Here is a 22,601-nt window from a genome sequence, read left to right on the forward strand (position 1 = left end):
AAACTACCAGGAGTGCACACCAGGTGTGTGGTGGAAGAGCAGCCTGAGCTCCTGGGAAGGCGCCAGCGCCACAAGCTGCGATGCTGAGCGATGCTGAGCAGGGATGGACGCAGAGGCAGTGTTTAGTCAGCACATTCTTCCCGCACGCCCAAGGGCAGCCCTGTGCGCTGGGACTGGAATGCTGCCCACGGATGGCAGCCGGGTAATGAGGCCGGCACTCCCAGCACACAAACACTGCAGGGAATGCCAAGTATCCTGTGATGCACGGCCCACAAGTTTCCTAGGTTGCTTTCTTATGCAATGCGCTCGGCCTCTTGTCTGTAAGCAAATGGATATTCTCAGGTGGGTGCACAGCAGAGAATGTCTACGAGAACAATATCCTGTCAATAACATTCCCGAGTTCCACAGCCACCTATATTTGAGGATTTCAACCTGTCAGAGTCCTAGAAACAAAGATTTCCGGTACTAAATTTCCAGTGCTCCTGAGCGCAGACAGGATAGATAAAGGCTTTTTCACAAGGTCAGAAATATGGAGGTAATAAGCAAAGTTACTTTCCCAAAACCACAGACTCATCAGATGGCAAACTAATTAAACCCTAATCCAGCAAAGCCCTTATTGCGTATGAAATTTACAGCATGTGAATAATGACAATGAAATCAAATACTTAACCTGACCCACATTCTTAAGAAAATTACTAAACAGCATATGCCACACTACTTGATGCAAATCCACACAAACTAATGTGGATACCAGTATTTATTTAACCATGAGAAAAACAGCTCAGTGCCAGCTGCTTTGCCCTGCTCCACTGCCTCATGTCCTAAATTCAGGTTTGTTTTTTTTTTTTTCAGATGTCATTTAAGCTTTTAAAACCTGGTATCAATTTAGTGCAAATTAAGGAGGCTGTCTTCTTCTGTCAGTAAGGTACAACCTAACTGCCTCTCTGGATCCCTCATGTCAGATGAACAGTCCCAATTCTAATAATTGGGAGATGAGTGGTTCCTGCACTGACAGCTCAGCTCTGTGCAAGTCCATTAGACAGGCTGGATATGAAACCAAATGTAATGCAGTTACCTAGAGTATTTTTCTCACGTCTCCATTATGAAAACTGAAACCACAGCGATTCCACAAGGAATCATGAAGTTCCCTCCTACTCATGATAGGGATGAACCCACACACCCACCGCAAAGCTTATATTCACTAAAACACATCCTAATGCCCGCTCACACCTCCCCTGTTCTGGGCAGGCCGCCCCTGGCCCGGCCCTGCTTCCTCCACGGGCGCCGAGGGTTGCGGAGCCGGCCGTAGGCTCCTCGGAGCGAGCTGCGAGCCCTGACATACCTGAGGGGACGCTGAGGAGCTGAGGCGGGCGCGGAGAGGGGAGAGAGACAGCGAAGCGGGAACTGAGGGGCGAGGCGGGCACTGAGGGGTGAGGGATTCGCTGAGGGCTGAGGCGGGAAATGAGGGCTGAGGGACGAGGGACTCGCTGAGGGCTGAGGCGGGAAATGAAGGATACGCTGAGGCGTGAGGCGGGCACTGAGGGGTGAGGCGGGAAATGAAGGGTGAGGGATACGCTGAGGGGTGAGGCGGGCACTGAGGGGTGAGGGACGCGCTGAGGGGTGAGGGATTCGCTGAGGGCTGAGGCGGGAAATGAGGGCTGAGGGACACGGTGGGCACTGAGGGCTGAGGGACGTGCTGAGGGGTCGGGGACGCGCTGAGGGCTGAGGCGGGAAATGAGGGCTGAGGGACGCGCTGAGGGACGAGGGACTCGCTGAGGGCTGAGGCGGGAAATGAAGGATACGCTGAGGGGTGAGGCGGGCACTGAGGGGTGAGGCGGGCACTGAGGGGTGAGGCGGGAAATGAAGGGTGAGGGATACGCTGAGGGGTGAGGCGGGCACTGAGGGGTGAGGGACGCGCTGAGGAGAGCGCCCCGGGGCGGTGGCGGGCGCTGAGGGCGGCGGCAGGGGCGGAGCGGGCGCGCTTGCGGAGCCCGGCAGCCGCGCATGTACCGCGCGGTGATTGCCCGGCGAGAGCAGCGGGGCGGGCCGAGCCGGGCCGGGCCGCCTCCCGCCCGCCTCCCTCCCTTCTTTCCTCCCTCCCTCCGCCGCTCCCCCGCCGCCGCCTCGCCTCCCGGCCTCCCTGATGCCGAGGGATGGATAGAGCGGCTGCCCTGCGAGCCGCCGGCATGCTGGAGAGGAAGGAGCGGAGCGGCGGCGAGGCGGCGGGGCCGCGGGGCTTGCCGGCCGTTCGGACCACGCTGCAGCAGTGCGGGCTGCTGCAGGACCTCATCGACATCTCGCTCTCCAACCTGCGCGGGCTCCGCACCAAGTGTGCCGCGTCCAACGACCTCACGCAGCAGGAGATCCGCACGCTGGAGGTACGGCGCGGTCTGGCAGCCGCGGGCGCCGCAGCGGGGCCGCGCTGCCGCCTCTGCCCCGCACGGCCGGGGCTGCGGCCGGGGCCTGCCGCTGCCCGCCGCCCCGTCCCCTCGGCTCCGGGGCCACGCCGCGCCCGCTCCTTCTCCCGCGGGCCGAGCGCTGTTGGCGGGGACAGCGGCGCCCCGGCCCCGCCGCGGAGCTGTCAGCGGGCTCGGCGCTCCCGGCGCGGGGCCCGCCGCCCGGGAAGCCGCGGAGCGGAGCGCGGTGCTGGCGGAGCGCGGACAGGTGCGGGGCAGCCCCTCGGGTGCTCCGGGCTGTCGGGCGGGTGCGCGGCAGCTCCGTGAGGCAGCGTGCGGCCGCCCCGCCGCGCCCCGGGGCCTGGGCCGGGCTCCCGTGTCCCTGTGGAGCGGGATGCGATGTGAGGCGCGGAGCAAAGGTGACTCCGGGCTCGCTGGCAGGAGGTGTGTCCCCACACCGCTGTCCTGGCGTGCTGGGAAAACTCCCCTTTGCCTCAGGTCCTTGGTGTTTGCTCCTGATGCTTCCTGCCCTCTGCTCCAGGCCTGTCTCTCTATCCCTGGCTCAGTTTCACTGATCTAATCTGATCCTCCCTTTCCCTCTGTTGCTGTGGCTCAAACGGCATCATGGACCGGGCTGGAGAGATGTTCTGCTGTACAGAAAGATTATATGAAATTCTTCAAACACAAAACATGCGCTGCTGTGGTGCTCTCAAAGAAGAGCTGTTTCTGTATAAAAGTCTGTATAAGTGCATAGGATGTATTTTTCCTTAGTTAATTTGACCTTTAGAAACTTAAATAACATTTCCTTTTATCTTCTTGGCAGGTAGTTTTGCTTTAAGCAAGCAATCCCCTACTGTTCCCTTCTTTGATTTAAGTTTGATACAAATGCTAATGCTCCTCTTCTCTACCTGGTACTGGAGACAGTGGAGCTAAACAGAGCTTTAGGCTTTTTAGGAAGTAAGGATCATCACAACACTGTAACTGTAATAAACCTACATGCAGAAAAATCCATCGCATGAGAAATGAAGGTTGGGAAGAAAACCATGAAACAATAGGTGGTAGGTAGCTTTTGGCACAGTCTCCTGGAAATCTATCATTCTTCCTTTATTTTTTGTCTGACTTTTTTGTAGTTTTGTCTGATTGGTTGGTTTGTTTTGTGGGGTGTTTTGTTTTGGTTGGTTCTTTTTCCCCAAAAATTTATAGCGCTGTTCTTCCTCCTATCACCTCCAAATAGCATCCCAAAGGCTATTCTCTGTGAAACAATATTTGTAGAGCCTTTTGGCAGCCCTACTTGAGGGCCTTTTCGATGCCCAAACAATGTCAATCAGCATCATTTTGGAAAATGATCATCACTATTTTGCTTGTGGACCTGTCTAAAAGCAAACCTTATTCACAAAGTGTAAAGGCCTTTTATGATCTTGAGGCTCTTCTTAAAGCAACGAAAGCTGTTTCTAGTGATAGTTGTTGAGTGTGTGCACACAATCCTCTTCAGCACTTGTCTGTTTAAATAAATGGGTGCCACATTCACCAATGATCATAAAATCTATGTTCAGAAGAAAATCTCTTCGATGTACAGTCCAGTGTGTGATTTCTCTGGGAGTTCAACCAAGTGCTGGATCTCTGCCCACACATGGAGCTGTGGGCATGGGTACAGACTCCGTGTTCTTTGCACTGTTGGGCTGCCTGTACCAAAATACATGTCAGGCATAGCCCGAGTCTTGTGCTTGACTGTGCCAGGCTGCAGTCACAGAGCCAGACTGCAGGAGCTCAGGGGCTGTGTTTGCTTCCCCAGGCCATCATTGCTTGTGGTGCCCCTGAGGGAGGTGGGCCCAGAGCTGTCTCAGGTACCAGCTGGAGTTCCTGTGCCCTGATTCCTGTGCCAGCAGTGCCACTGAGGCAGTGTGCCTCTGCCTGTGGGGTCCTGCCAGCACAGACATGAGCTCTGGTCCTGCAGGGAGCTGAGTACTACTGGTGGGTGGACTCTGCAGGCAGCTCCTGAAGAGTCCAGAGTGCAACTGGGAGCTCAGAGTTCTCCAGGGCCTGCTGTGCTTTCCTGGTGGCCTCCATGAGTCACCAAATGGCTCTGTGGGTCATGATTAGTGTCTGCTGATGGTGCAGTGCTGTGAGCCACATCTGTGCTATACATCCACAATATGTACTATACATATTACTAGTCCTGAACTGGGAGCTTGTCTAGGCTGGGGCTGAATGCTCACAGGGCTTTTCTTCTGCAAAGACTTTAGAGGAAAAAGAATTGTGAAAACTTAGTTCCATTAATATAATTGGTACACTGTGTAGTGATGTGCAGTCGCCAGGTGAAGAACACCAACCTAACCAAGGGCACTTGGGCTCAAGCTTATCTCCCTCCCCATTTACTGCAATGCTTTAATTCCTTCCTCATTCCTCTTGCATGTAAGGTGTTCTCAAAATAAAACACACAGTAGATAAGGATTTCAAACTGGACCTTGGCAGGTCCAGATAAGCACTCATAGAGACTCAGAAGAGTTCAGGGAAAACTGAGATACAGGGAGAGGAAAGAAAGGGCTGTGGGAATTGCTTGCGAAGGATGTGTTGAGTGTAAAGTGTTGTATGAGCTGACCCTGTTTCAGGGTAGGAAGGCCATTTCTTAGAAGGGCAGGGAGTTTCCCTGTAGTGGAAAGTAGGTTCTGTTAGTTTGGTTATTAGCAGACTGGGTTCTTTGATGCCACAAGGTCTGGTTTGGGTTTTTTTAAGCTTTATATCTTTTGCCCAATAAGTGCTTGAGTGTTTTTCTTTTTACCCAGTGCTGGTCTGTGCTTTCAGTTCTGTCCTAGCGTGTTTACTCACTTCTCAAGTTGACTACAAAACTGAAATGGAAAATAATGGTAATTTTAACCCATATGTAAGAGCAAAAAATGTCTGCCATGTAGTGAGCATCCAGTGTGTTTCCAAACATCCTTGGAAAGAAATAGCTCTGTCAGTCTTTACCTCTGTCCTTACACTAATCCCTTGTATGACTCAAATTGGTTTTGCAAAGTTAGAAGCATATTATTTTTAGCTGTATTTCTTTGTGAAGGCAGTATCTATCTGGATTCATTTCCCTGGCTGGGAAACTGCTGGTGGGACTAGACATCTGTGGTGAAGCACATCCAACTTCCAACTGCAGCTCAAGCCAGTCTGCTGGAGGTGAGCAGGAGAACGCAGTCGCAGGTGCTGGCAGCAGGAAAGGTTCCTGTGGTTTCTCAGCTGGAAACAGCTGCTTTGGTGAGCTGTGGGAGTCCCCAGACTGGGGGGACACCTTCCCCCAGCACCCCCCAGTTTTGACTGCAGCAAAGATGAGAGAGGAAGGCTGAACTGTGAGACCTGGAGTGGATTTAGACTGCAGATGTATTTTCTTTCTAGCTGGGTTCTTGCCTCAGAAGAGCTGACTGCAGTGGCTCTGGCATGGCAGCTGCATCAAACTGGTTATGGTGGGAGTGTCGGGGTGAGGCAGTAGCACACATTCTGAGGTCTGCCTGCTCTTTGGGAAAACTGTCCTGGCTCTCTGGCCAGACTAGATCCATGGTAGAGACACTCCTGGCCCTGTGTGCAAAGATCAGTTTGGCCTCTTCCTCGGGAACGTCTTCTGTTTGACACCTTCAGCAAACAGAGCACCAGATGAGAAAGCCTGACTCCAGCTGGGCTGTCTCACAAAGTCAGTCTGCTCTCCACAAATCAGCCGTTCAGTGCTGAACGGTACCTGTGCATTAAATCTGTTTGAACTTGCTTTGGCATTATCTCAATTCATTTGGCAATTTGTCTGGAAAAGGCTTATCTTGCCAAGCAATCTCTGAACAGAAACAACTATTTGAAAATGGGGGGAGGCATGAGAGAAGAGGAAGAAGGATTGTAATAGTCCACACTTGCAAACTGGAAGTTTGGCATGCATAAGGGAAGGACAACTGGGTTTGTAAATTGGAAGCAGTGGGAGTAGTGAATTTTTCAGGCCAAACTGCAACCTGTAGCCACATGTTTATGAGCTTTGTTCAGCTGAAAAGACTTCCTTTCCCGGCAGGTCTTATGTAAGAGAAGAAGAAAGTCTCTTACTTCATCTTACTTTTTGCATATATGCAACACATTTGTTTTTCTTAAAGTGTCTTTTGTTTCTCCTTTCTAAAATTTGTGCACTTCTTGTACAAGATAGTCTTCAACAGAGATTCTATTTGAGTTGGAAGAAGGGAAGACCATATATTATTATCTAGTCTGCAGTCATCATCTTTCCTTTGTAACAGTTATGATCAGAATTTCCACATCATAATGGAATTTAGCACATCTCTTACCACTGATTCTATATAAATGTTGACACAAAAACTCAGCAGCAGTGTTTTCACTTACCTGGAGTTCCCAGGACAAGCTCTGGTGAGCAGGTTTTCATCAAGGGACTCTTCACTTTTCTGTCAGGCTCTGTGTACTCCTTGCCTTGTGTTCGATTCCATGGTGCGCTGACTGGGAAACAAGAAAGGAAGTGTCAGAGTAAGGCTCTGTGCTGCCTTTGCCTTTCTAGGGCTGCCTGTGTGGTCACTGGTAACACAGCATTATTCCTGCTCACCCTCCTGCAGCCCTGGAGCTGCGGGGCAGGAGCCCAGCAGAGCCTGGCTGGGAGCTCTGTCTGTCTGTCTGTGCCTGCACACAGCCACAGGAACCCACACCCTGTGCTGCCACACTGGCCTCAGTCTCTGCACACAGCTTCTGACACAGAGCTGATCTAATCAGGGAAGTGGCCAAGCTGGGCCCCAGCTGTGTCCAGCTGAACTCCTGGTTGTGACCAAGCTTGCCCAGATCCCACCTGCACAGACCTTGGGCTGCTGCTCCATTTCCAATGCTGTGAACTGCATTTCACCCAAGGAAAGCCCCAGTCAGTGTTCCAGCTGCATGCTAGAGACAGATGTACAGCAATGAGTCAGCACTGGGTACACAAATTTATCACCTGCTTTGGTCATAAATAGGAACACTTAACAAACAAGTCAGGTGACATACCAAATTATTTAAGGAATAGTGTCTGTTACAATATTTCCAACTAAGTGCAATCTATCAGATGCTTGAGGGATAAACCCTCACCTTTCTTTTAAGATTAATATTTCTTACCCTCATTTTCAGCTTAGAGGGATTCCTTTCTTTTTTCTTTTTTCTTTTTTTTTTTCTCCTTAATAAAAGGAAAATGATGCTGAAAGCAAGCCTGGCTATCTCCACTGTTAGGGGGTTGGAGAACGTATTGGCTGGAATACTGCTGTGGTGAAAGGCACAGAGTGATGTATGGATGATCCTGACTCAGCCAGCTCTCAGACTTCCCTCCCTGCTCATTTCTCACTCCTGTGGAGCAATCCCACACAGTTGACACTACCAGCAGCACAGAGTTGCCACAGCAGGCAAGTATAGGGAGGAGAAGCTCCCTGAATCTGGAAACACACCTGCTCCAAAAGAAACAGGGACTTCTTCCAGCACATGACTTGTGAGCAGTTGTGCGTGGAAGTGTCGTGGGCATTCCTGCTGTGGTGGGAATCTGCACCTAGTCAGACTAGCACATGATTAGGAAACAGTTTGGCATTCTGGCTTAGCACCAGTCCTCATTGGCATAGCCCCTGGAATCTAGGACAGGATCAGTCCCCAGTTAAACTCGATAAACTCTGCCTTGCTTGTGGGAGGACATCTGGGAAGCACCAAAGTTTACAGGTGGTCAGAGAGGCCTTTTGCCTTAAGCCAGAGCAGCACAGAGCTCCTGTGGCACCTACAGATCCCAGAGGCGTGTCCCAGCCAGCCCTGCTCCCACTGCACACCTCCAAGGACATGAGGTAACCACTGCTGCAGCTGTGGTGTTCACTTGCACCTGTGCTAGGTGACAGTCACCTGTTCTGTGCTCGGCTCCCTGCCCTCTTTGGAAACCTGCTTGAACCCTGGAGCATTCCTGAGGTGGAATCTCAATCCTTTGCTTAGGCCCTGCTCTTGGGTTTGAGGGAATCACAGCCCAGGCTGATCATAGGTGTCTGGTGTTTATCCTGCTCTAAGTGCAGCACAGAGGGCTGAAGTCTGAGCTGTTGGGGCTGGAGGCAGATGGAAGATCCAAATCTCATTGGACTTGCACACCTGAGCTCAAGACTGTTCAAAATCTGTCTTTAAAGGTAAAGTCAGTACAGTTATCATTTGTGTATATATTCTAAAGTGAGCAGAGGCCAGGTCTCTCGTTCCTCTTATGCCTAGTGAGAACATCCAGCTGGTTCTGTGTGCACCTTGGGCAAGCAGGGAAGGGTCACAGGACACTTATGCACAGAGTCAGGAATCACGCTTTGGTCGGGGTATGGAGTGGCCCTGATAGGATGATTAGTAGTTATCCCACATGGAAGAGCTCTAATAGCAGAGCCTGTGAGCTCTCTTTAGAGCAGTAATTAACGTGGCACTGAGGAATGCTGCTGGGATGCAGCAGATCCAGGCTCTGATCTGGTCTGATCTGATGCTGCCAGAACAGGTCATTGACCCCAGTGTTCAGCATGCAGCCAGGAGCCTCAGGGTTGAGGCCTTGGAAATCTTCAGAAGCTTTTTGCAATGAGTTTAGTACCTTCCTGTCCAGTTCTACTCCCCTTACGTGCTTCTAAAACGTAGGCTTGTTGATTTATCAAAGAACTTTCACTTCTGTTTGAAGCAACGTAAATTTGGAAAGGAAGTATTGAGCTCCATGTTGTTGTGTATGGGTTATTGTTGAGGCCTGCAGGTTCCAATGTGAGGTTTTAGTTATTAACTGAAGAGAAGAAATAATTAGTAGGTTTTACAGATTGAGAACTGCTCATTGATTTTTGGCCATCAGCAGTAAAAGACACTGCTAGGGGAGGTGATGGGTTTGTCGATAGGTGCACTCATGGGGAGATGTGTGTCCATGCCCCTTATGCTGCCTACAGTGCTCTTGGAGAACCTCTCCACACCTGGTTCCTACCAATTTTCTAGCAACATTTTTCTTCTTCCAGAGCAGTTTTTCCCTTTTATTTCTAGAGTAAGCTAGAGGATTAAATCCTGCTTTGAAATACAGTTACATAGTTCCTCTGAAATAAGCTGAAGTGGGGAGATTTTGTTTTTTAAAGCTTCCTGACTTTTTTAGATGTCTCCTTAAAAACTCTTCTGTATCTGCCAAGCAAAAGACTTCAGGCCTTTTGCCTTTATGAGCAAAACTGAAACTTTCCACAGTTCTCTTAATGCAAAATGCTTCAGGTTCTTCATCTTTGCTAGGCAGGGCTCTGTGATGTCCTGCTGCCTGTGCCTCCTGCCTGCAGTGGCTGTGTCCTGCCTGTCCCCACCCTGCAGTGTGTGCTCAGCTCTGCCTCAGCACAAGGTTTTGTCCTCTGGCCCTGGTGCTGTGACAGCTTCTCTGAGGCCCCACAGACATGGCCTGACTCAGCAATTTTCACACCTCTGCCTTGATCTTTCCTGCAGCTGTAAAACCAAGGTGCAGAGGGGAAGGGGAAACACGTGAGGAAATGCATGGTCTGATCCCTGCCTCTCCCTTTCACTCCTCGTGGATCCTCCACATGAACAGGCTGGCTCAGCCCTTTCAGTCTTCCTGTACTCCTGACACGAGGAGCCTGCTGTGAGCTCGCTGCCACTGCAGGCATGGCCCCTTCATACTGCAAAGAATAAAGTCTCCACATTCTGGCTGTGTTTTACAGGGTGGGTTAGCAGCATGGTCTGTCAGCTTCCCTCACAGAGCCTCAGTGGTGTGGGAACAGCATCAGTGAGCTCTGCAAGTCTCTGCATTGCTAGAATTCTTTAAGAGTTCTTCTAAGTGCTGAGCCTTCAGCCTCTTCATGCAAGTAGCTGTGGCTCTGAGATTTATCTAACCTCAAACTCTGGGAGAGAGAATGGGGAGGAAGTTGGAGAGCCACCCTGATGCACGGGGGATTTGAAATTTATCAGTAAGAAACACTCATTTATTTGGGAAAAATAATTTTGGGAGCTTTTCCTCCAAGATGACTGACTGACTGCAAACAGACACTAGCTTCTGGGAGGTCAGGGTGGGTACCATGGCACAGCTTTGCTTTGATCTCAGGTAGCTGCACCAGGATCACATTTAATTACTTTGAAAGCCTGTCTCTGAGCAGTAGATTCTCTTCCCCCAACTGGGATGGACTTCATTATACAGAGGACAAAAGTCTGCGTTTTCTTCAGTAAATTCTTATTTTCATGCAAAACTTTGAACTGGGTGATAGCACATTTGAACTTTGAGACTACTTTAGATTTATACTTGAGCTCTGATGTGAATTTTATCTTCATATTTCTTCTTAGATTTGAGGTATGAAATAAAGCTCTTTTATTCCTCAGAAGTTGAAAGACATGGAAAACCTTCTGTGAGCTGTGGTGCTTTATCTCAAAGCATGTATCATTTCCAGCAAGGTAGCTGTTACATTCCTGTAATGTATTGTCCAACTATTATTTAATCAATAAGACATATATTTCACAGCACAGCAGATACACAGCTGTAAAGCCAAAAGCCTTGCAAAGCTTGTAGTATTGGCTACCAAGTACTGTCCTCCAAAGATTTTCTCATGTTCCAATGAGCTTCTGCTTGCCATCTGCCCTTCACACAGTCGTCATATCATGTCTGTTCTTTGAAAGACAATTTAATTAGATCTTCTTTCAGTAGGTTTTAATCAAGTGTTATGGGGTTGCTGGTGAATTATTTACAGCCGTATCATTTGATGGAACACTTGGTCTGCTGAAGGTATCATGTAAGTGACATCTGTAGCAAAGAGTAGAGCTGGTTTTGACCGAGAACCCCACTTATGTTCCTTGGGGTTGTCCAGTTGACATCAGATGAATGTCAGGTTATGTGAGCCCACTTTCCTTTACAGGAGTAGCAATTGAATGTGACTGCACTGAAAACAAAGGAGTTGAAGCAGTTTAAAACTAGGGTAAGAGCTGAATTTAGCTCTAGTCTCTGCTGGCTCAGTTCTTTTATAAGTGCCTTTCAAGGCTGAATACCTTAAACAGCATGGCCTTGACCCCACTTGAAGCTCCAGCTATTTAAACACGAGTACTGTTGTACTGTCTTCAGACTTGGTCTGATGTTAAAGTGTGTTTTGAATGAGCAAGGGACTAAAAAACAACACTCACATAGCAAAGGATAACCAACTGAGAAAGGGGATATTTTTAGAATTCAGAAGGATTCTTTCTGTGCCTTATTTCACCTGACTCTTAGTAGAAATTCTACAGTTACAAGATAACCTTTCATTTTTCATCTTGTTGAATGCATGTTTCAGCAACATTGCTCTTTTGCCAGTTCAGCTCCCATTCTGCATGAGACAGCCCCAGCATGAGGCTGCCATCCACCCAAGTACACCTGGAAGTTTATAGCAATAACTGTTCAGCTCTCTCTTGGCATCCAGAACTGACACTTAATTGTTCTTGTCCCTTTTGAGCCATGTGTGTGGCAAGAAATGCCACATACCATATGGTGGTCTCTTCATGCCCACGGTGCTGTTGCCCACGGCCTAAATAGTATTCAGTGTTTGTACGAAGATTTAATTTGCTCACATCTATCTCTGAAATCTCTGCCACTGAAATGATTACAGGAATGCTTTAAAGTCCAACTACTCTTAAGCTCCTTCTCTGAATTTTTAAGTGCTTGGACCTTTTCCTGGGGCTGATAGTGCACTACTAGTACAGCTGGCAATCAAGAACTGTATGTAGGAAAGCGACCCCTACCATTGCCCAATCTATGCGTTCTTTCAGTGGGTAAGTGCAGCTGTTTGGCTTTAGGGAATGATGTACAGGGAGGTCCTGGAAACCCCCAAGAGACCAATAGAGAATTTAGCAGGTCATCGTAGCTCGTTGGAGATCATTGTGTGTCATGAGCCTTTTGTGAAGGACAAGACTAATTTACAATTTAATTGTGTTGAAATCCTGGATGTGTCAGCATGCTTCACAGGCTCCTCAGAAGGGACAAAAGGGTGAGAAGTTGTGTACTCTGCAGTTCCCTCTGCCGTAAGAGAGACACTGCCTACACTCAACCCATGCTTTGATCCTTCCTCATTCGCTAGAATGACCAAAGACGAGGAGGGAGTTTTTAATGCTGGCCAGTGAAAGCTGAGTAGTTACAGTCGCAGTGAGGAACTGAAAGCAGTCGGCCTATTCGTGAGAGGCTTTCCTAACTTCTCTTGGCAAGTAGCAAGGGCAGACGCATTTCAGAGAAAGTGCTTCTAGTCCTGATTTTATTTAGTGTTTGGGCCAGGACAATGTGGAAGTTGGGATAAGAGGGGAATTAACTGCACCTTTATTGCCCTGTAATTCTCATATTGCTGCTGCAGATGGCCTGACTGGGAGACAAAGGGAGCCTTAGCATTGCTTATCTGGGTTGGATATCTGGAGCACACACCTGACAGGTTACCTTCGAGTCTCAAGGTTCACGTTCAGGTGACACTGTACAGTAGTTGGCTTTATAGTGGTTCCTCTCCTTTCAGCTGCTGTGGAACCCACAGGTGTTTTCCTCTCTGTGTCTGCCATTGCTGTTTGTTGGTTCCATATGGATCCTCCCTGGTCCCAAGCCTTGTGCAGCTGCTGGCAGAGCCTTTGCAGCAGAAGGTGCTGCTCGTGTCAGTGAGAGCCTTCCCCTCCCCCAGGCTGGGATATTCCTTGTGCAACGTGATCTAACCCAGAGTGGTTGGGAACTGATGGTCCAGAGTTCATTTCCAGTTATTATTGTAGTAGGGAGTCAGGCTGGATCGAGGTACTCATTTCCAGCACAGACCATATACCCTTTGAAAGCATAAACAACCTCTAGGTCAGTTTTGCTTAGCTTCATACACAAGGGTTTCAGCTAAACAGGAAGAGCAAGCAGGAGCTAAGGCACTGCAAGAAGCTGGTTCAGCGCTCATCCATACTGGACTAAGTAAGGTCCCTTTTTAAGTAGAAAAAGATATACATGGAGGACTAAGCTCTAAAGCAGCAGCGGGAGCTCCCTGTTTTTGTCTTTTGAGCTGGTCATCTTAACTGCAATGCCTTTTTTCTCATTATCCAGGATCCTACAGAAGCCCTGTGTAGACAGGATCTAGGATAGCTTTGAAGGCAGGCATGTTCAGAAGTTATTGCCACGGTCTCTTAGAGAGACTGGAGATTAAAGGGGCTGAACTAGGTGAATCATTACCCTCAGAGTATGAAATTGTAGTGTTGGGGATCCATGCCTGGTGTTTGTGCAGACCCAGCAGCAGCAATCCGTGTGTAACTACAGCCAGGATGGGAGCACCAAGTTAGTAGCAGTAAAGCCTCCCTCAACTGTACTTTGCTGCACGCTAATACAGCCTTCTGTTAAGATTTGAGGCTGAAAAGACTCTTTGCACAGCTCAGTGTCTGTATGTTAGATGAGACTAACTTGTGGTGGCTGGCTGTCATTGCCCATTCCAGCTGCACTTGTACTACCCTGGCAAACGGGGCTCAGGCAGCTCCTGGAGCAAACTGGGGTCAGAGGCTGTTCAATTCAGAGTGCACTAGGGCTGCACAGCCAGTGGGGAAGGGGAGCCTCTGGGCTGGACAAACAGGTCACACTGGTTTCCAGAGCTCTGTCCTACCTGAGCAGACCTCCAAGGCTGCAGGAACTGGATGCCTTCAGGTAGGAGCAGCACCAGCGCTTTGTGAGATAAAAGCTTGTCAGAATTGAAGTTCCATCAAGTACTAGAGTGTTTAAGCTTAGTTTAGCAAGCATCCATCTGAATAGTCAATAATTTGACTTCTTTGCAGTTAATAACTAAGTTCCTCCTACAAAGCACCACTGATACAACTAAATTTAATTTCTGACTCCAGATTAACAGCTTCACTTGGTCCTTGCTATAGCCTTTCCTTTAGGGAGAGACCAGCTTGGATATGAGGATCTAACCATTTGTGCCCTCTTCAGGGAGCAGAGGTCACATCCTGCTCTGTCTCTGTAGAGGTGACTCCTGCACTCCTGCTCTTCCTGTTGCCTCGCTCGCTCTGCCCGTGGCCTGCAGAGTAGCAGAGGAGTAGGAAGGAAGAACTAATCCAGCACAAAACCTCACTGAACAGTCAAAGACACCCAACAACTGACCAGCAACTTTAGAGCAGAGTAGAACACACAGCTCATCCCAGTAACTTCAAAACAAAACCAGGGAAAAGGCCATAAATAAAACCTTTCTGCAACACCATCTTCTGTCTCAGCCTTTCCACACAGCCCACGTTTAACCCAAAATTCTTCAAGTAACCCTTAATTCTCACTGCAATTATACTGCCTCCATCAGTGGGATGGTCCTGGGCTTTCAGAAAGGATCTGCACAGAGGTTTGTCTGGGACTGTGATGTACCTGATCTTGAGAGAGCAGGAAGGCTAACCCGAGGATGTGGAACTGCAGGGAGAGGGGGCTTTGGACAGGTGCTGGTGAGAACGTTTGGTTGCTGAGAAGGAAAGAGAGCTGACCCTGGAAGCAGACTCACTGGCAAATGGCATCACCAGTCCTGGAGGGAAGATAAAGCTCAGACAGTCCACTGACACCATTTTACTTTTTAACTGTTTTAGGAGTGTCTCCTAGAGCTGAGCTGTGGGGGACCCAGTTAACCTGGCAGCTGAATCTCAGTTACACTCACAGCTGTTCCAGTCCTGTATTTTGTGTCTCAGTGCCTGTACACAGCACTCTGGGAGCATTCTGATAATTGGTGAGCAAACTGAAAATCTCGGATCCTGCTGCATGGCAGAACATACCAAAGCTTTTCTTTTTCCCTTTTAAAATCTTGGGTTATAGGTTCAAAGCATTTTGAACAGAGTGGGGTTTAGTGTATTTTGTTCTTACTGACAATCCCAAAGTACAATCTCATAGCAGCTTGTTAAAATAAAGCTGTTTTGCAGTTTTAAAAGAGAGATTGTGGCAAGTTGCCACATTCCAGTTAAGCAATTTCCTATAGTTGACTTTTTTTTAAATGCACATTTTTTTCAGCTGTGTCCCTACTCTGTTTTCTCTGCAAGAAGACAAAATACCCCAGACAAGACAGAAGCCCCCAACTCTGCATTAATACTTGAAGCAAACCCCCCTCCTGAGTCTCATCATGAGAACAGAACACAGAGCCTTGGCACAGGGGACTGTAGTGTATGTGGCAAACTGGAATTTTTAAGAACTGTGGCTTTTTTTGGAAGCAGCATTTTCCTTCCTGGGGTAGCTTTGCTGTTTTTGACTGCAGCAGCCCTGAGAAGCAGCTCGGCGATGGGAACGCTGCCGTGGGCACGCCGGGCTGTGCCGGCCGTGAGCGGGCGGCGGCTCGGAGCCAGAGCCCAGGCTCACTCCCAGTGCCGGGAGGGGAGCGGGCTGTGCCTGCCTGGGCTCAGTGGGTGCGTGCGTGTCCTGCGAAATCGGGCTTTGGCAGGTGCACGCAGAAACCCCGTAACTGATTGAAGAACATCTGCTGAGTAATTGAAAAGGAAGAGCAGGCAAGTCCTCAAGGTAGTGAGTAATGCTACAGCTTCCTATTTCTGGGTGACTGCTCAGCCCGCTCCCTTTCTCCTTCCAGCTGAAGGAAATGATTGGCAGTGGCGGTGCTGAAGAGGCAAGACTGGACATGCAGGGGCTTTGCAGGCAGGCCATGGAAATGGGCTCCAGAGCCTGTGCAGCCAGACTGTTTCTATTGAGCTCCCAAATGCCTGTGTTTGTAACCTAACCCAGCACAAGGCTCAGTTGTACTGCTGGGGTGACAGGCAGCACGGGCAGGACCTCGTCCAGCATTCGGGGAAATCAGGGCATCTGGAAGTTTCAGATAACTTCAGTGTTCTTTGAATGAGATCACAGCTGGAAAGCTAATAATAATGTGCTGCTGATTATTTGCACTTTCAAGATTATACTGTAAACAATCTAGTTGAATTTATAAGTTTCCTTTGCCAAAACACAAATGAGAAATAAGACTATGAAGGAAGGATGGAGGTAAAAAGTTTTTTTTTTTCTTTTTGTTCAAGACATTTTTGGATTCAGAAGTTGATTCTAAAGCAAGACTGCTGGTACTTAGGGAATTCTGCTATTTTGTTTGCTCGTCCTGTGATGGCTGAGCACTGTAAGTTTTGCATTTGTGGAAATCCTCAGAGTGACTGAGCTGTGGAAGGACAGCTTGTGTTCTCTTTTGGATCAAGCCAAGTATTAGGAAAGCTGAGTGTGGGCACTGACTTTGTGCTTGTGAGACAGGTAAGAAGCTGTCTGCAGATCTGCTGGATGCCTTGGCCATTTGTAGGCCTTCACTGTGTTTCTGGCTTTGGTATTCTCGAGGAGTGCTAGAAAGAGTTACTCCCAGTAGTGTTTTACAGCACACCTGGCAGGAGGTGTAGTTGAGTAGCAGTGGCATTTAGAGTCTGCCACTGTACAGGTGTGGCATTGCAGTTTTCTACAGCATCCTCAGGATCCAGGATTTTCAGTAATGCCTAACTTATCCATGTTCCTGTTGGAGAGATCAAGGTGAAATACTGTAAATGGAGTTGGACAAACCCATGAGTGATCTTTGTATAATGATGCAGAGCTGCTTGGCTGCAGTGAAAAATCTCAACTCCTGTGGCATGAATTTGCATCCAGCACTCAGAGCTGTCCGCTGGCAGGCAGAGAAATACAACACAGAATCCCTTTGTGTTTCCCCTGCTCCTTGGGAGGAGAGTATTTCCATGACAGACTAGCACACAGGCTGTTACAATGGCTTTTTCTTTTCTCCTCAGCAGTTTGGGTTTTGTGTGTTTCTGGTGGATGTGGCTCAGCACAGTGAGTCCCTCCTCTGGGCTGAGCAGGGGCAGTGGCGACCCTGAACCCAGAGCCTGCTCAGCTTCTCTCCAGCACATAATCCAAGGACAGACTTTAAGACAAAAGACATGTAACTCAGCACAACGGGTGCAAAGGGGTGATGAAGAAGTTTTCTGAAGAGTATTTCCTAAAGAGCCTGTAGAGCATGAAAAGAGAAATGGAATGAAACCATACAAGTGCATAAATAATGTTTTAGAATGTTTCTTAGAGGCTGATGCTCTGGACTTTTTTCTGAATTGTGGAAGTGATGGCAAGTGTGAGGATTTTGCTCTGTTCTAAAGGCCTTTTTCTAACCCCCAACTGGAGCAAAAATGTCAGGCTCAGATTTTTCACAAATTCTGCATAAAATAATTTTTGGACACACAAGCAAAATGCTTAAACTCTGATTCTAAACTGGCACATTTTCTTCCATTGTACATTTAATGCTGGTTTTTATTAGAAGAATATGTTTTGAGAACTTTAATTTGCTTCCATAGAATGCTTTGAAAATGAGAAACTTGGTTTTAGCCAACTGTCACAGTACACTTCTCTTAAATGAGCAAAACCAAAGGAAAACCAGCCCCAACCCCAACCTCCTGTTCTGCTTAGGTACAGAGACAAATGTGGTGTGTGAAGTTTCTGTGGAAATTCACAAAAGTAATGGATATTGTACCTGCCTGAAAGATGCTGAGCTTGGAGCTTGTTATCTTTGTATCTGTGATCTTTTATCAAGTGTTGATTAAAATCTTTCTAGGCTGCTCAATGATGCCAGGTAGGTGTTGCAGAACTGTCTGCTGTATGGCCAATTGCTGCTTATCAGTCTCCTCTGTATTTTTCCTCATACAACTATTACTGGGTCATCACCTGTATTTTTCTCTACTTTTTAAGTGGGCACAACATGGTTTGGGTGAAAGTCTCAGGGTCATAAGGAAAAAATGTTCTTTTTGGGGTTGGCAATCTGGGTTCAGGTGTCTGCACTCTAAATCCTCTATTTGTATTTAACTAATGATAGAAACCCCTCGTGGTTGCTACAGGCAAATGTGAACCAGTAAGAGAGAGCCCCAAGGAGATTTTTTGAAAAACAAAATGTGAGCAGTGAGCCATGACAGCTTTCTCACTCAGTGTCTGTGAAAAGAGAAATGTGACCCCCAGTCCTTGCCAAAATAGCTCAGTTCTTTCTAGCAGAAACCCAATAATTGGGAGCATTTCAGAGAATACAGTTTCTTAGCTGAGATTTCCCGGGGTGCAGAGACAGAAAATCTTCAGCTCCACGACCTGCAGCCTGCTCCTACAGAGATTTAACACTTCTCTGTGTAAACCTCTTCCCCAAAGCCCAGCCCCAAAGGCAGCAGTCTGGGGAACCGTGTGTGCCGTGGAGGAGGGGAAGGTGAACTCTGGAAGTGCTCGAATAATTGAGTCAAACAAGCAGAGGATTTGATATTGTTGTGTTTTTGTTTCCTTCCCTTGGTGTGCTAATAAGCCTGAGAACAAACTGCTAATCTGTCTCATTCCCCAGCCAGTACGTGAGGGAATGGTAGAGACTGGAGGTTTGTGCTTGTATTTTATTGAGGCTACAGAAAAAGAAAAGTGTAAGACAAAAGGAAGATCGCTGTGAAGGCAGGGGAAGAAACATGGGAAAAAGCCTTTGGGATTAGGGACACCTAAATGCTCCATTGAAGGAGCTTGATTCCTTCCAAGACCTCTCAGTTCTGTCCTGGGGAGTGTTCAGACCCCATCCAAGGTGTTTGCCTTGGAGCTCACTCTGTGCCAGCTCGGGGTGCTCAGGACCTGCAGAATGAGGCCTGCAATGAGGAAAGGGAAGTGCAGGAATATGACGGGGATCCACAATTAGTCATTCTCTTCCTGACCTTGCTGAAGGAAATGTCTGGCTTTATATTGTCTGCTGTAAACTTGCCTTTATTTAGGCTCTAAGTTTACACATGCACAGCTTGTTGGTGTCTTTATTTCCACTTCCTGAACCATCAGCCAAACATACCTGAGAGTTCTTTCAGAGATGTGTGAGAATGATTAGTGCCATAAAAACTATGGAGGATATTCTCTTTAAAGGCACTTAAAGTTTTGAATTTTACAGAGAGATCCATGGGCTGTAACACAACTCCTATCCCCAGAGCATGGCCTGGTGCTTCCTTTCCAGATTCTGAGCCTTCCATAGTCTTTCTCACTGTCACTTGCTGCCTTCTGCTGCAGTCGTTGGAAAGCCCCCAGGGGTGGGGGGTAATTGTTTTCTTCATGGGAGGAGAGATCCAGTGGGTTTGCCAAGATACTGAATAATTATAGAGAGAGGCAGAGTATTAATGTTATGTTTGGGCCGCATTTGCCTCTGTAGGACTTCACAGGGTTGGACACGTACTGGTTTACCTGCACTGCTTGGAGAAGCCTGTGTGGTGTTCTTCACAGCTGGGTAAATCCACTGGCCTGCCCAATGGCCGTGCCCCAACTCCATGAGGGAGGAGAAAGCTGCACAGGTCTGCAGGGCAGTGTGAAATAGCAATAGCCTTCAGGAGAGGCTGGGCAGGAGGAGCTTGCTGTGCTCCCTATGGAGGCACAGCTGAGCCCGATCAGGCGTGGCCGAGGTGAAGAGGCCCCGCTGGCTGCAGGGGAGCTGAGAGCAGCAGATCTCATGTGGCAGCAGCAGGGCTGTGCTCAGCAAATGGCAAGTACAGTTCTTAGTCTTGCAGAATGCTCTCAGTCATTCTGTTACACTTGTGTGTCCTCGGGTTGCAAGGGGAGGGGGAGGGCTTTCATTTTTAGTGTTCAGTGGGTGTGAAATCTCTGATCTTTAAGCAGAGCACTGTTCCTGTAGCTGCATTAGGCTCGGATGCCTCGCTGGGACGAAATCTTTGAAGAGAATTATGTTATGAGGCTCAGGGAACTACTTGATTGTGCAGTTTCATCCTCCCACTCTTAGCTGGGAAGGCCTCAGCTGAATGTTTACAGCCTCACTTGCTGGGATTGTGAAAAAGAGAAGAGTGGAGAAGAAAAGGAGTGGTATGTGGCCTTCAAGTGACCCAGAAATGATGCTGTCTGCATCATTTGACAAAGCAGAAATAACATACTGTAGTGTTTGGGCAGTGGCTATTGTGTCAGCCTCAGGCATGACTGAGGGTTCAAAGGAAAATCCATCCATCTGGTGTTCCAACTCTCCTACCCCTCTACCTCTCTGTGCTTGTATTTACCAGTTTCTCCTAAGGCCTCTCCCCCCCAGCACACCTTGCCACCATCCTTTCCTGCTGGCTTGTGCTGGGTCCTGTTTTGCAGGGTCTGTTTAGCAATGCATTGAGAAATTATTTCCTTTTCTGTTACAAGTGAGCCCAAAGTCCCTGAGCAGCACAGCTGGGTCCTGCAGGAGCAGCAGGGCTGGCACCAGGGCTCCGTGGTGGGACTGCCACCTGAGGGCTTGTTCTATCCCTTCTGACACCTTCTGCTTTTCAGAGTCCCTGCTGCTGGGAGCCACTGCTTAGAGCAGAGCACTGAGAGAGCTTTTGTGGCCCCTCTTCAGAGCTGCTCCTTCACTTTGTGCAAATTATTTTAATCCTTCTTCCTCTTTCTTGTTTTTAACAAGTTGCTCCTGCATGGGGTCCTTTGAGTGCATTGATGTTCCTGAGGTGTTTGTGGCATTCGGAGCAGTGCCACTGTTCTGCAGCCGCTCTTGTTCAAGGGCATGGTGCCTGTGGCCCAGCACAGCAGTCACCCCAGACCTGGGGCCTGTCACTGCCCCTGTGAGGCCAGGGCAGGGGGGATAGCAAGTGTGCCAGGCGAGCAAGAGCTCTGCTACTGTTTCAGCACAGCTAAAGCTACAGAAACCAGGCCTCCCATTCTGGACAGGTGTCCTGCTCACTGCCAAGCTTCTTGCTGAATGAGTCAGCTGGGTTCAAGCAGAGAATGAATTCCACAGGCTGCAGGTCAGAGGCTGACGTGGAAGTAAGTGAGCCCCTTTTATTTCTCGGATGCCACCTCAAATAAAGCAAATGACTTTGCTGCCAGTTATTTCTCTGTAATATTTTGTTTTGACACCTATTTTACCATGCATGGCTGGTGAAAATACAGGTCACAATATCATCCTTTAGTAGCTTCGGTTCTATTGGTTTTGAGGGCAAAGCCATGTGGATGGCAAATGGAGTGACCTAATTTTTTAGGATACAAATAATTCCTCGAAATGAACTGTTTTGCTTCTCTTCCTTGTACTTTGGGTCCTGTGCAGATACTGTGATTGCCTTGGAAAGAGCTGTTTGAATTTCTTGCTGATCTCAAGGTAGTTTGGAAATCTGTGAGATTGTGAGACTCTCCAGCTGAATCCTGCATTATGTGACTGTTCCTAATGGAAGCACAGATGGGAAGGATGGTTTTCTCTGTGGCTGAACGAAGTGTTCTATGAACAGGTTTGGATCAGATTTCACTGCAAATTGAGCATATGTCATGTGAAAAGGGTACAGACCCACTCTCTCAGTTTAAGCAAGCAGATTTGGTTCTAAACTAGTCAAAACCAGGCAGTTCAATTCTCCCTGTACTAGAAAGGGAACACTTCACACTGCCATCAGGTATCTTTATACCTACAGGCACAAGGAGGAGTTGTCTGAACAGAGGGGGAAATGAGAATTTCTGAGGCTGCAGTTGGTGCTGGTGATGCTGTGATCAGAGGCTGATTACCATCCAGATAGCTGGGGGCACTCAGATGAGTCAGCCGCTGAGAGCTTGGGTTCACAAAGGAGCAGCTCAGTGCTCTGTGGGCAGAGCTGTGGCACGGTTGGGTTGTTGTCAGCTGAAGGGCCCTGCAGACCCTCACATGGAGCAGAACTGGTTTGGATGGTTGGCTGCACAGCACAGAGAAGCCTGTCCTGTGCCTGCAGACCCCTGGCAGAGCTGAGCCTTGTGTGGGCACCTGCACAGGGGCTTTCTGAGCTCTGCCCCAGATCTGTGTGCTGTATAACAGTGACATCCTAGGCCTTTCCCTTGCAAGGATCAACCCTGCTGCACCCTTTTTTCACTTTAAACTGGATGACTTTGAGAAAGTGCCCTGAAGTATCCTCACATGCTGCTGCTCTCCCAGTAGCTGGTGAGATCTTTATCAGTTTCTCACATGGTTGTCAAGCACGACTTCAGAGACAAATTTGGTAAGTCCAGTTCTGACCTTTTATGTTCTCTTCAGTTCTCAGGTGGCCTGGAAGGTTTTTTGGTCTGACATAGCATTTGTATATATAATGGCACTGGGGAGAATAGATAAGAGTCAGCAAAAGGTGTGAAGGGAATCCACTTTCACTGGATGCCTTCAGATGACTCATCTGACTCTCCCCAGTGCCCTGTGCAGATAAACTCCGGCTCAGAAGTTTGTTTGAGGAGGCAGAAATGCAGAACATCCCTCACGCTGTGATCCTGATCTGGCCAGTGCATGTCCTGCTGCACCAGGAGCTGCTGGGGTGCTGCAGGGAGTGCTCCCTGCCCTC

General features: G+C 48.5%; 1 protein-coding gene across 1 annotated transcript in view; it reads left to right on the forward strand.

Annotated features, from left to right (window-relative positions):
- The first annotated feature begins 2,137 nt into the window (after positions 1 to 2,137).
- The window catches only part of KSR1 (kinase suppressor of ras 1), a 47,052-nt gene continuing 26,588 nt past the window's right edge, over positions 2,138 to 22,601 (forward strand). The window contains exon 1 of the mRNA XM_058037682.1: positions 2,138 to 2,378. Within this exon, the coding sequence (XP_057893665.1) occupies positions 2,154 to 2,378 (225 nt within the window). The 5' untranslated portion in view covers positions 2,138 to 2,153. The remainder of the gene's footprint in view (positions 2,379 to 22,601) is intronic.

Source organism: Melospiza georgiana, chromosome 19 (assembly GCF_028018845.1).
Source record: "Melospiza georgiana isolate bMelGeo1 chromosome 19, bMelGeo1.pri, whole genome shotgun sequence".
Taxonomy (NCBI): Eukaryota; Metazoa; Chordata; class Aves; order Passeriformes; family Passerellidae; genus Melospiza; species Melospiza georgiana.